A 13,084-nucleotide genomic window follows, 5' to 3' on the forward strand; every position below is an offset into this window, starting at 1 on the left:
TTAGTCTCTCTTCCTGATATTTTTAATTACCTCCACTAATGTCTTTCAGGATGATGAATTCATGCAAAGAAAAGACAAGGCACTCAAAACGATTACTGATATCTTTGTAAGTATGTTAGATTTCTTTTTTTAGTGGCCAAGTGAGTGGTTTTAGTAGTGAAATGGAGGTGGTTAATTCTGTTTTCTGCAGCCAGTCCTGGGTTTTCTCTGAGAAGATCCCAACTAATGTTGATGATCATTCTTGAGGCAGATCTCAAATGGCAGTATATCAGATTGATAGGTGTGCATTGTATGAGGAGATAAACCATACTCACTGTCTGCAGTGGGGTGTGTGGAACCCCACACTATCAAACAAAAGTCACAGGATAGCTTACAGATTATAAAACCCTCAGCAGACTTAAATGTGCGTTTGAAGCTATCAGCAGTTGTGCTATTTGTCTTGAAACTAATTAATATGGTGATGATCTCAATTATCTGCATTTCAGAACTTGACTTTTTTACTTCCTGTAATTAGCAGTGAAAGTACTCACTCTTCTTCAGAAATGTTTTCTTCAAGTAGCAGATGTTGGTTAGGAAAGGTGGTCCCACCTGTGTTCTCCCTGTTCACATGCAAATCTTCTAACTCTTGGATAAGCTGTTGGTATATATTTTTTGAAAGCTTGTTCATGAATGCTACAGAGTGTGGCACATAAAATACCTAGGCTCTCTCACTCTCATAGCTGAATTCAGCTGGCTGGCTGGCAACTGGAGTTTCTGTCTTGCTTCTAATTTCCCTCTTTGCTTGGGACCATCAGTTCACCATTTCTGACTCAGTAGTTCACTACTGGTTTGGGGTTTTTTTGGATCATCTTGATAAATTCCAGGCCAGCATTTGCCAAGAGAGGAGAAATCTGTGTTTGCTCTGAATGGGACATTTCCAAGGCTCTTCAACAGAAGGTGAAACCCTGCTTTCCTGAGAAAAATCACTGTTTTTTCAGACAGCTCTAGTCAGGCACCCTGAGCTCTTCATGCATAGTTGGAGGTGCTCAGTGTGGGTGTAAGGAGCCATAAGAGAGGTTGTGTAGTGGGCCACACAAGTCACCTTGGTCTTCTGTCAGGTTTTGGAGGGAGGAGGCAGTTGCTTTTCTGTACAAATTACCTGAGTGCTGCTGAGCCAAATAGATGTGGTTGAATTACAGTATGTGTTTGTAGAATAACATTGCAATGGAAGTCTCCAGGTGATGACCAATGTAACTCCTTTGTTAATCTAACTGAATAATTGTCCTTGCTTTGGAAATTTCAATTACAGTCTCTAAAGTGTTGTTCCCCATGATTTGATTGGGTTTTTTAATTATTAGCAGACTTACAATGAATCTTTTTCTCCAACTAGAAACACTTGCCTTTCCAGTGAGACATGTATTCTGTTTTACAATTTAGCTCACCCTCTGCACAGGTATCATTGCATAATTTATGCACCTGTATAGTCCTTTAAACTGAGAGACAATTCAAACCTGTGGGAGAAAGCAATTTCCAAATGCATCTTCTATCAAGTAGCACTTGAAACTCATTGGACTTCTGCTTATTTTCAGTTTTCAAAATAATTGTCCTTATTTTTTAAGTGTGCCCTTTACCTTCACTGTCTTTAAATAGCACTAAAGATTCTGTATCCAAGTGGCTGATCTTGACCTTGTCACTGAAGAGGCAGAAACAAAATAATTACAGTACTGTTATGGGACACCCATACCTAAAAATTTCAGTGTAATTTAAAAAAAAAAATAAAGAGGATATTTGATTAACAGTGACAAAGGGTTGCCTTTGGTTACTGAGAACCAGAAGTGTTTGCAGGGCTTTGTGTTTATATGCTATTAATTTGTACTCTGTCTCCTCTGTGTCACAGATCTCTAGTTTGTGGGTGCATCTTCATGGTACATAACGTTTTTTACATTTGTTCATCATTGCTTAGAGTCTCATTAGCCAAACACCTTCTCCTTAAATGGATGAACTCTGTCAGGATCATGTCTTCTACAGCTGGCACCTGATCTTCTTAATGAAAGATTAGTTCATGAGATCTCTTAAGGCATTTAGGCATGACTGCAGTCTGGAACACACAGAATAGCCAAATCACTTTAATAGATGTTGAGTGTGTTACTTTTTACTCTTCTTTGAAACATGACAGAGGAGATGGACAAGACATTGTTTGATGTTAAATACTCATTTATAATTTTTTTTTTAAACTAAGACAATTTCTATAGCAAATTGCTTAGAAATGAATTCAATAAGGTTTTATAATGTATTTCCAAAAAGAGAAAGTGAAGGTGGTTTATTTGGGTAGGTCTGTTGTGCTGGAAAGCAAACAGTGTGTATATCACTTTAGATACCAATTCCTCATTTATTTTAGAACACCTTTTTCCAAGCTCTCAACTCATTCACTGTCTTGCAGGAGGTTTACAAACCCCAGAGAAAATACAAACGTCAGACTGGAGCTGAGGAACTGCTGGATGAGGAATCAAAGGTTCATGCTACACTTCTGGAATATGGCAGGTGAAAGGCTTCATTTAGCTCTGGTTTTATAAGTGTGTATTATAAGCAGTACAGATAAAATTTGAATTGTGGTAGGGATTTTCCTACTATTTCAGAATTTCAGAACTATTTCAGATTTACTCCCATTTGGTTTCAGACAGTCCTCATATTTGTGAACCATATTTTGTCAACAGGAGACCAGGTTTTATGCTCCTTCTAGGGTGTTTTTTTAACATGTTTTTTTAAAAAGTGGCTTAAACACATCATCCTTCCAGGTAGTGTGTGTCAATCAGTATCAGTTTTTTGCAAGCAATCCAATAAAAATTTGATGAGAAAGGACCTGCAGTTGCTGTTGCTTCTTTTTCTAGCTCTCATGTGGTTGCTGCATGAAGAGGCTGAATCATGGTTGAATGTTTTGCCTTCTCACTTTCCTCCAAACTTTGATTCAGACAAAGTTACCAAGGCTTTCACTTTTCCATTATCTCTGAAAGTCCCTTTGGTTTTCTGAGAGCTCTCCAAACACATAAAAATGAAGCTACAGAGCTTCTAGTTTGTTTCCAGTTTTCTTTTCAGTTTAGTGGTAAGGACATCTTGTCTGCTGTCTGAGTTCTTAATACTTAATGAGTGCATATGATATTTGAATTCCATTTTTATCTTCTGGGGCTTCTTTTCCCCCAAAGCCATAGAATTTTTTTTATTTTTTTGTGTCACTGCTTTGAGTATTTTCCTTTTAACAGTATCACAGACTGTAGTGTAATAGCTCAGGATTAACTTTGAAATGGGAAGAGGGCATTGCTTTTTCCTTTCATAAGATTTACATTTTTCATGGAAAGTCAAGATTTGCAAATCTTGATGGAAGGAATAGATGGATCTGAAACCATTCTGTGACTATGCTCCAGTACTTACTTAGTTTACTTGAAACATTTCAAAACTAATTTGATGCTGGCTGTTGATGTGTATCTTATGTTGAAAATTGATAAAAAGTTAATGTATTTGTGAAATTCATAAGCAACGGTATTTTTCCTTCACGTTACTATTGTTCTTTTAGGAGATATGGATTTAGCAGACAAGCAGGAAAAACAGAACAGGTAAAAATATACTCATTTTAAATACTCAAATAGTGGGAAGAACTGCATTGTTGAAGTGTTGGTTACTGTTAAATCTTAAAAGAATACAGCAGAATAAACGGCTATAACTTCTATTATTAATGGATCTTAAAAATGTCTAACTGGAACTAAATATCTGCATGCCATGAAAGGTGGAATTGATCACCCTTTTTAAAGGATTTCCTTCATCTCTGCTCACAGATCACATTTTGCAAACTTTTTTTTTTGTTAAGAAGAAAAAAGGTTTGGGTGTTGTTTGTTTTGGTTTGACTTTTACTGTTAGGTAATGGCATGTCTTGTATGTTTAGTATCTTTTAACTGAGGGTTCCATAATGTGATCATTAAAGGGTTTTTCTTTTTAAAGAACCATTCAACTTGGTAAGAAATATTGTAGACATTTATTTCAAAATGCTTTGTTTAATGTGATAGAGAAACCTGACACCATGCCATAAATGAACCCTTGTCATTCTTGAAAATGAGCATCCTTGCTGTGCTTTTGATGATTATGGAATCAAAAATATGTCCATAAAATGTAGGGTACCCACAGTTTTGTTATTTCAGTGCACATTTTAATTTGGCTACAAGTTTTTATTGCAGACAGAGATAATGAAGATAATGCATTGAACATGTCATGGACCCAACAATACATTGAGTAGATTAAAGTTGCTCTTCTTCATTATCTCAATATTCCACATACAAATGTCACATTTAATTTTTTATAAATGGAGATATTTCCCAATCTGGACCCTCAGAGTAACCACTATTCATGTTTATAGAGTTCATTTTGTTTCTTCAAAAATTCTGTTGCCTTTGGGGTGTTGTACATTAAATGTTCATTTTGATTGTTGTGGAAGCTGAGTCTCCAGTAAGGCAGAAGTGGACAATGAAATAGGTTAGTGGTGCAGTGGGGTGACCTAGAAATTGAGTCTGGCTGTCCCCAGTTCTCTTTACTTCGATGGTACAAATTCTTCTAACTGAACCAGGCATGTTTGCACTTTTTAGGTTGAATGTTTGTTACATCAGTATTAAGTTCCAAAAAAGATTTATGTAAAAAAATTCAGTCTTGTCCTGTGTAGTAGACATCATTTTCTGGGTTGTCTCCTGAGGTTGGCAGCTCTCAGAAGGCTTTGGAATAAGGAATCTTTGGACCAGATAAGTCCATGGGAAGCCAGAGACACAGTTGGAACAGTTGGAATACTTGTGAGAAATCAGGGAGGCTTACATTTCAGCTGGCATGATTTGGAGGCTGAGGATGTTTCACTAGCTGAAATGTATTCATATAAACAGAACAGCCACATTCAAGTTTTCTCCTTGATGTCTTTCTTAACACTTTAGAATATTGGACCTAGGTGTAATAATGTCTTAATTTTTCTTCAAAAGGCTGAAGACAAAAAAGCAGTGGTACCTCCAGGGCTTGCAGGAGCAGGGAAGGCTGAGCCTTGTGATGAAGATGACCTTCAGGCCGCTGAAGAGGTGAGCCCCAGACACAGTAGGCATGGGAGTTACTAACTTGTGAGTTGAAGTGAGAATTTCTTCCCACAGGAGAATACAGAGCCTGAAACTGATGCACAGAATTACTGCTTGTTGATGTTTAATACCCAAAAACTTTTTTTTTTTTCTTGAATGTGAGTATTTTTTTAAAGGTTGATTTTTGCTTGACAGTGGGAGCTGAATAATCTGAGGGAATGTTTACTGTTACAAGAAATTTTTCTTAAATTTGGTAACTGTAGCCACCTCTTCTTTTCACAGATTTAGTGCCTCATTACATGTTTTAAAATACACATTATATGATACTAATTATATGTATGTGTCCCTGGCAGAAAAAAGCTAAACAATATAAGTTAAATTGTTATGTATAATTCTTGATATTTTGCTCTAGCTTCGCATTAAAACTCTGATGACTGGAATGGCTGCAATGGCAACAGAAGAGGTCAGTAGCATTTGAAACTGATACAGCTTTATTTAAATTATTGTTTATTGTGGTAATTATTCTTAAAATCAGACTGCTGATTCAGGTCTGAAGTCTTGGAATGACTGTGTTTAAATTTTCATAGGGAGAGTGCATAAAAAATGGTTGAATTAGGAAGACAGTGAATTTTACAAGGCTAATTAGTTCATCATTTGCCTTGAAATGTTAACAATAATATAAATAAATGCCTCTTTCAAATGGTTTCTACAAGAATTTCAGGGGAAAGACATCACAGCTATCCAAAATGCACTGTCTTACTTTATTCATCTTGTGAAGTTACTCAGAGGATTACTGGGAAGAGTGCTGCATAATTCTGTGCCTTTCAAGGTTGTTTTCAAAGCATTTATAAATAAACAACGACATTAGTCTAAGCCACAGAAAATACTGGATATGTAGCTTCTTAATTAGTTTTATTTAATGATATAATGGAATTTGTAGTCTGTTCTTTGATTTCTGGGTGAAAGGACTGGGAATAAATTCAATTGTTAAACATTGTTTCTGTTTATGCTGGAGACATGAAAGAAAAGGTAATAATTAGTCTAGTCTCAGAGCTGATTGACATACTTTGTATTGAAATCTGTTGTAGAATTCCATTCTGTTTGAAAACTGATTTTTTACATGCATGCAGTTTAAAGGTGAATTCTTGCACATGCCTGCATGCTTAGAGGTTTATTAAGAAAACACAAAATTCAGCATAAAGAATAAAAATTTAATTTCTGAAATATGAATAAAAATCTGCTAAAAAGGATTTAAATGAGAAATTTCTATCAGCAAAATTAGGCTTTTAGGGTGGAATGTTTCCTGGACTTTTCTTATGATTAGAGATTTTTACTAATTGTACGAATTTCTGTTTAAAATTAGAACTTAATGGATATTGTCATATAAAAGTATAGGCAGTTCCAAAACCCCAAGCATTTTCTCAATACAATTGCAGGGCAAACTGACAGCAAGCACAGTTGGCCAGATTGTTGGACTCCAGTCAGATGAGATCAAGCAAATTGTGTCTGAATATGCTGAGAAGGTAAGTGTGTTACCTGAGTGGGTTTAACCATGTGGTGTTTGATAGCTTGTGAATTTAAGCTTTAATCTGCCAACTGCATTGCCATGATGCTCTTGAACCACACCTTTTAATATATCCTGTTGGTTCAGAGTTCAGGAAAGTACTTTAAAGAGACTTAAACATACCCAGGCTTTTGGTGTGATGGTACATATCCCTGAATTGCATTTGTGACTAATTTGGGTTTAAGCACCTGCCTAAATGCTTGCATGAACGAAGAGGGGCCTGAGTTGTCTCTGTTCAAACTAGAAACCTAAATACTTGATATGCTTTAAAGTGTTCATTGTTAAGCATAGAAATACAGTCCTGTGGGCCTGGTCAGAGAAGAGTCTGGGCCTGCCCAGAGAAAAGTCTTGGCATCCTCCACTCAGATTTCCTGATGTTTGCACTGGACTCCAGTTCTCAGTCATGCCCTTGATCTCAAGTTTTGAATCTCATCTTGTCAATCACAATCCATTGTTGCTCTGAGAAGTCAAAGTAATTAAATGTGTGTGTTTGCTTCAGGTGCTCTGTTCAGCTGTGATTGTTTTTTGCAGTAATGTGAAAAGAAAATCTGGCTCTTCAGGCAATTAATGCATACAATACATCACTGACAGATATGAGTTATAGGTCCCTCTTACTTGTCCAATAGTTTTCTCATATTTCCTCCTTTTTGTTGACACATTTGAGGTATGGAGCTTTCCCATTTTGGAGATAAACCCTATAGCTCAACAGCAAATTCGTGGCCTTTCTTTATTATAAAAGATTGGAAGAACAGAAGCCCAAGGGTCATATTTCAATGTTACATTTCTTCTGTTCTGAGAAAAGAGAGTAGGACCTTGACTATTATAGTAGAGCAATGATTAATACTCTGAAAAATAAGAACTGATTCAAGTCAAATCAAAAATAGATCACTTTTTAAATCTATGGGATGTGATAAAAATCCCCCAGAATTTCTGTGCACAAATGCATGCACCAGGAAAAGAATTAAGGATGTTATCAAAGAGTTTATTGAAGCATCAGCAGTGTTTGGATATAATTCTAATAGTCTTAGCTGGTAACTGTGCATAGCCTGAGAAACACAGCAGTGCTTATTTGTTTACCAGAGTCTTAACAGAATCCACAAGCCCAATGAAGATACCTGACAACCCAAATTCTAGACCTGATGTTGCCATGAGCCAGGACCTTTCTCACAAGAGACATTTTTGCAGAAGATCAATGCTTACGATTTTCTGCATTTGGCCCTGCATTCTGCTGCCATGTTAGCCTGCTGAGTGAACTGGAGGAAGGATTGTAGTGTCGTTCCTCACCTTCTAAAAGTACTGGCAGAAAATTATTAACAAGCAGCAAATTGGTCATCTTTAAACAGTCAGAGACATTAGTGATGGTTCTTTCCCATTTTCAAAAAGCAACCTGTAAAGTTCACTTCTTGAAATATGATCTGTTTTTTTTTTTAATGCCAAAGCTGTGCTATATGGATTTTTACTATTTCTGCAAACATCAGTCTCAGAGTGGTTTAGTTCACGTTTCTTTCTCTTGTGTTTCCATTTTTGTCCATCTGTATCTTATGCATGTAAGAAATGTGGTGAGAAGGAGGAGGTATTTTGGAATGCATAACATGATGAAGGGAATGTGATTTGACCAAGCAATGAGAGAAATAAGTAAGACTGAGTGTGTATTTGTTGAGTAGTTCAGGGTTACAGGTGTTGCTTAGAGGAACTTCTTCCTTTCCTAACAACAAAAGCAAAGAAAGCCTGTGAATTGTTGGGTTAACCCATCAGAATTCATCTTTACTTGCTGGGGATATAAAAACATAACAAATCATTAAGCTGCTCTTCAATATGAAAAACATAAAAAATGGAGAGGAGGAAGACAGGTTTTGCCTCTTATTTTCATTTAAAATTAAGCTGCTTACCCATCTGCCTAGAGTGGAACAAGGAGCAAATATGAGTGAAGAGTATATCACACTTCTTTTAGAATTTTATCTGATTATACATTGTAGCAGTTGTCAACATTTGGTAATTATTCAAAAAGCACTTAGTATTGAAGCTGTTGACAGGCTATAAATTAGCACTTGAGGTACTTGAAAATTAACTGCTTTTCTAATGAAATATTGGAAAATGGATTAAGTGAAAAAAAGAAGTCTGAGTCCATGAAGCAAATTACAAAACAGATGGATTTAAGAATTAAAGTGAAGACTTTCAAAAGGTACAAATAATTTTTAGGCAAATAATCCCTTAGAGATCAAGATATCACTGTTTTTTAATGATTCTTTTGTCTTCTGCAAATATAGAATTTCTATTATACATGTTATTTTTGATAAAGAATGTTTCTGTCAGCTTTGCTTTCACAATTCAGAGAGAAGAGGAGACTGGATCCAGATTGCTCTCTCCATTATGCATTTATGAGATGCTTTTGGCAATGCATGCTGGATTGAGTAGTTCTCAAAGGCTGGTGTCAGCAATAAACTTGCACACACAAAAAAACCCCAGAGTGGTAAATGCATCTACCACACTGAGTATGTCATTGTCATTCAGCATGAAGATGCATCCAAGCCTCTATTTCAGAATGCAGTGTTGTTCAAGGCTTCTGAAAATTCTGGAGCTACTTATTGGGGTGTGGAACATCTTTGATTCAATGAGTTCAGTGAATACCACAGCTTAACGTGTTTTTTAGTACACTTGTATTTTTACACTGAAGAACTCTACCAGGTTTAACCATAATGCTGATGCAAAAAAAAATGTCTGTCTTTTAGTACACTGTAGTATTTTCCACCTTTACCAAGGCACCTGACTATTTTAGCTTGTTTGTAAATTTTGGGATATAGTTCAGTTGTTCAGCTGCTTTTGACATGAGGTAAATCAGTAAGTCATTCTTTTGGATAGTGAGACATAGTTTTTGATAAGGAATATCATAGGTCCCACTTTGCTATTTCCTGAACTTCTGAAGAAGCAGAAAGCAATGTTGTGAGGTCCAAAAGGCTGCTGTTACTGTTTTTTCAGCAATCTGAGCTTTCTGCTGAGGAGCGACCAGAAAAGCTTGGCGCCGCCCAGCAGCACAGAAGGAAGGTGGCATCTCTCAACAAGCAGATTTTGCAAAAAACCAAACTCCTCGAAGAGGTAAGTATTGTGTGTGTAGTAAAGAAGAAAACATTGATAAAAGTGGTTGATTGCAAAGTTTTTGCCATCCAGAAAATACCTGCAGGCTATCTCCTGCACCAGCAATTTGCCATGTTGAACGCTGATTTCTCTGAATGTCTTGCTTGCACTGCCCTTGGATTGCAAGAACAGGTTGTGTTCTTGGGGGCAGTTAGCTCAGCCTTAATTTTGGAGAGGACCATGCTTTTGCCATTTTAACAGTTGAGGGCCCTTTAAATCTGTGCAGCTTGTTTTCAGTACATAACAATCTCAGTGCTGTTTTTATATGGGGAAAAAATGTACTGACAGCTGTAAGCCAAATATAATCCTTTTATCACTTTACTAAAGTAAAAATTTCCTGGCTGAATTTTATTTACCACTTGCCAAAAGCAGCTTTTGAAATCAGTGACAGTCAAGAACCCCGCCTTTTAAAAAATATTTATGGAGTTCTGGCTTCAATACTGCAGTAAAGTTTGGCAAGATTTCTCAAAACTAGCAATTCATGTCAGTTTTCATGAGATTTGGACTGCAGACTTAATTTTTTCACTTAGTTGGAATAGAGTTTATTGATGAATTATTGGTGAAAAATTATGAAAAACTGAAAGAGCTTTCTTTTTAGAAATTTGGCTGTGGAAAGGGAGGAGTGGAGCATTAAGTCACAGCTCTGTGTTGTGAACAGCAAATTAAAGCAGCACAAAAGGAAATGGAACTGAGCTACATGTGACATTTTTTTTTGTACACTTTTGCTTCACTTTTGTAAACCACGTATTTTTGTTGTTACTATTTGTAATGTTATCTTAAATCATAAGGAGTTTAAAGAAGGATGTTCTTCTAAAATTAGCCTCTGTAAATTAATTGACAAATGAAATATCTAATATTTGATTATAATGCATACGTTGCTAACTGCCTTATTAGACTTTCCATAGTTATACAGAAGAAAACCATAAAGCAGCTTGGTTGTTTGGTGTGGAAATGTCCGTGGTTTGGTGCCATGGTTCTTCTGTTCAAGTCTTGAATTGCCCTGACTTACTTGGAGAAGTATAAAATGGGACTCGTTCTTAGTCTGGTGTGAAACTAGGCCAGTACAACCAGGCTAGAAAAGGTTGAGCAGTTTAGCAGAGATTCTGTCCAATAAGTCACCATTCTGTTGGCTTCTATTTTGTAAAAGCTGTTGTTTATTCTGGGACTTTATACACCTAAAAGATCAGGTGGTAAATGCTTGCTGTTAGTAACTGAATATTCAATCAGAATTCTTGCAATCAGATGCAGGAATAGCTGACAAGAAAAGACAGTGTTTGTTATACTTGACTTGCTGTTTGACAGACAACCATTATGAACAGCTCAAATATTCTCTGTTCTCCATTACAGGTGTAATTAGTGTGAATATAGAATCCAACTCTTTTTTTTCTCTTTCATAACAGTTGCAAGCTAAATGTGCTGATCTGCAGGCAAAATGTACTGAAGCAAAAAAGACATTGACAGAGGTAATCTTTGTTTTTTTCTGTGCTGTTTGTAGCTGAAACTTTTTTAAGAAATTCTTTGTGTTAAAGGATATGTTAAACAGTGAAGGTGTTAGCTAGCTTAACTCACTAATGTCATGATGTAGGAAAGTCAATTTATTATTAACCAATTTATTATCAATTTATTATTTATCAATTTATTATTAATTGTAACCATTAGGTTAAGACTTACAGTGAAAAACTGGACAAGGAACTGGCAGCCTTAGAAACAATAGAATCCCAAGCAGATTCTAGGTAAGTTTCTTTGTTATCTTTGAAATTCTGAAAAACAGTGGTTTTACAGTGAATCATTCAGTGTTTATTGCTTTGTCAACCTAACCAAATAACTAAAATTTAAAAATTAAATAATTCTCCGTCTTACTTTCCACAAACAGGGAAATGAGAAATGTCAGTCTGTAGTTCAAAATAATTGTAGGTGTTTAGAGCAGAAAAACCCTAGACATGTCTGACAAGTAGATGAGGCCTTCTTGATTTATTTTGTTCATATTTGAAGATTTCATCTCACATAAATTAAATAGAAGTCTCTCAAAACTTTCACAGTAATAAGGTTAAAACATAGCAAAGCTATCAGAATACTCAGTGTAACACTCCATCTTTATTTTGACCTTGTATATCAGTGCTGATATTTGGGTTTATTGTAAATTTATGTAGAACTAAGCTTGTTTTAATGTATGTTAATTCTATGTCTATTTAAATTGGAAACTAAAAAACTAACATAAGTTTACTGGATCTTCAAATTTAGCATATTACAGAGTCTGCGAGCACTGGTGGCCATGAATGAAAACCTGAAAAGCCAGGAGCAAGAGTTCAAAGCACATTGTAGGGTAAGTTCTAGTATCTCCTAGAAGGATTCATTTACATCTTGGTAAATAATCACTTTGCTGGTGTGGTGTTGTGCTGTGTGTCCCTGTCTGTCATCTGTCCCACACCCCCAGCCTCCAGGTACCGCTAACTCCAGGTTTGTATTGGATCTTAGCACCCTGGAGCAGAGAGGAGTGAGGAAGGATCTGAGTTTGGATGGCCCTCCTTAATACAGGGCATGTCCTTGGCACCACATCTGCTTTCTGCTGCTCAGAGCTGTGGCTCCTGTGGCTCCTCTCCCTCCCATTCCCATTCTGCTACAATGGAAGTGTGGGGTTGGGCTGTGCTGTCACAGCCTGGCATGGATCATCTCCCTGGGTAATGCAGCCAGTGTGACCTGACAGGTGCTAAAGAGGAGGGGTCAGCAAGGCCCCTGCCTTTGGAGCAAGCCACCAAAAGAGACAAGAATGAGATGGAGCCATTGCAGTTTTCTCAGAACATGTTTGAGTTTCACTGCTTTAGTGCTGTGTTTGGTCTCCTGCTACTGCTGTGTTTGTGGACTGCCCAGAGATTGCATCAGAGAGAAGTGTTTTCATCTTCTCTCCAAACAATAGTGGATGGAATTTAACAGAATGAAAATAAGTAAATAGTGGTGTAAGGCCTAGACTGAATACAGAACCTTGTTTTCCCATATGGACTCATTTGGAAAGCTCTAAAGGATTGTTCTGGAAACTTCCTTGAAAGGAACTTTAGGTTCAGTCATTTCTTCTAATGCCATGTATCACTTTCCCATGTCACGCTGTTGTAATGCTGCTTTGCTTCTTCAGTTTCATTTTCCATGTCACTCATTAGTTGTCTTAGCTGGATCTGGTATATTTGCAAATAAGAAATAAATCTGTTCCCATTTTTTTGTAAGCAGACAGTTAAAATAATGAATATTAATGGCTGTCTTACCCTTAAGCAGAGAATGCTGTTTAATCTTACAAATTTAAATATTATGTGTGTGGTCTGCTCTG

At 36.5% G+C, this 13,084-nt stretch overlaps 1 protein-coding gene across 3 annotated transcripts in view; it reads left to right on the forward strand.

Moving 5' to 3' along the window:
* Positions 1-13,084, forward strand: part of CCDC93 (coiled-coil domain containing 93) — a 33,532-nt gene that overhangs the window by 9,084 nt on the left and 11,364 nt on the right. For all 3 annotated transcript variants that reach the window (XM_015634865.1, XM_015634866.1, XM_033515941.1), the window contains 10 exons: positions 50-106; positions 2,420-2,520; positions 3,548-3,587; positions 4,986-5,078; positions 5,485-5,535; positions 6,509-6,595; positions 9,613-9,729; positions 11,169-11,231; positions 11,428-11,501; positions 12,010-12,091. In XM_015634865.1, coding sequence (XP_015490351.1) covers positions 50-106; positions 2,420-2,520; positions 3,548-3,587; positions 4,986-5,078; positions 5,485-5,535; positions 6,509-6,595; positions 9,613-9,729; positions 11,169-11,231; positions 11,428-11,501; positions 12,010-12,091 — 765 coding nt within the window. The remainder of the gene's footprint in view (positions 1-49; positions 107-2,419; positions 2,521-3,547; positions 3,588-4,985; positions 5,079-5,484; positions 5,536-6,508; positions 6,596-9,612; positions 9,730-11,168; positions 11,232-11,427; positions 11,502-12,009; positions 12,092-13,084) is intronic.

The sequence above is a fragment of the Parus major genome, chromosome 7 (genome assembly GCF_001522545.3).
Source record: "Parus major isolate Abel chromosome 7, Parus_major1.1, whole genome shotgun sequence".
Lineage (NCBI taxonomy): Eukaryota > Metazoa > Chordata > Aves > Passeriformes > Paridae > Parus > Parus major.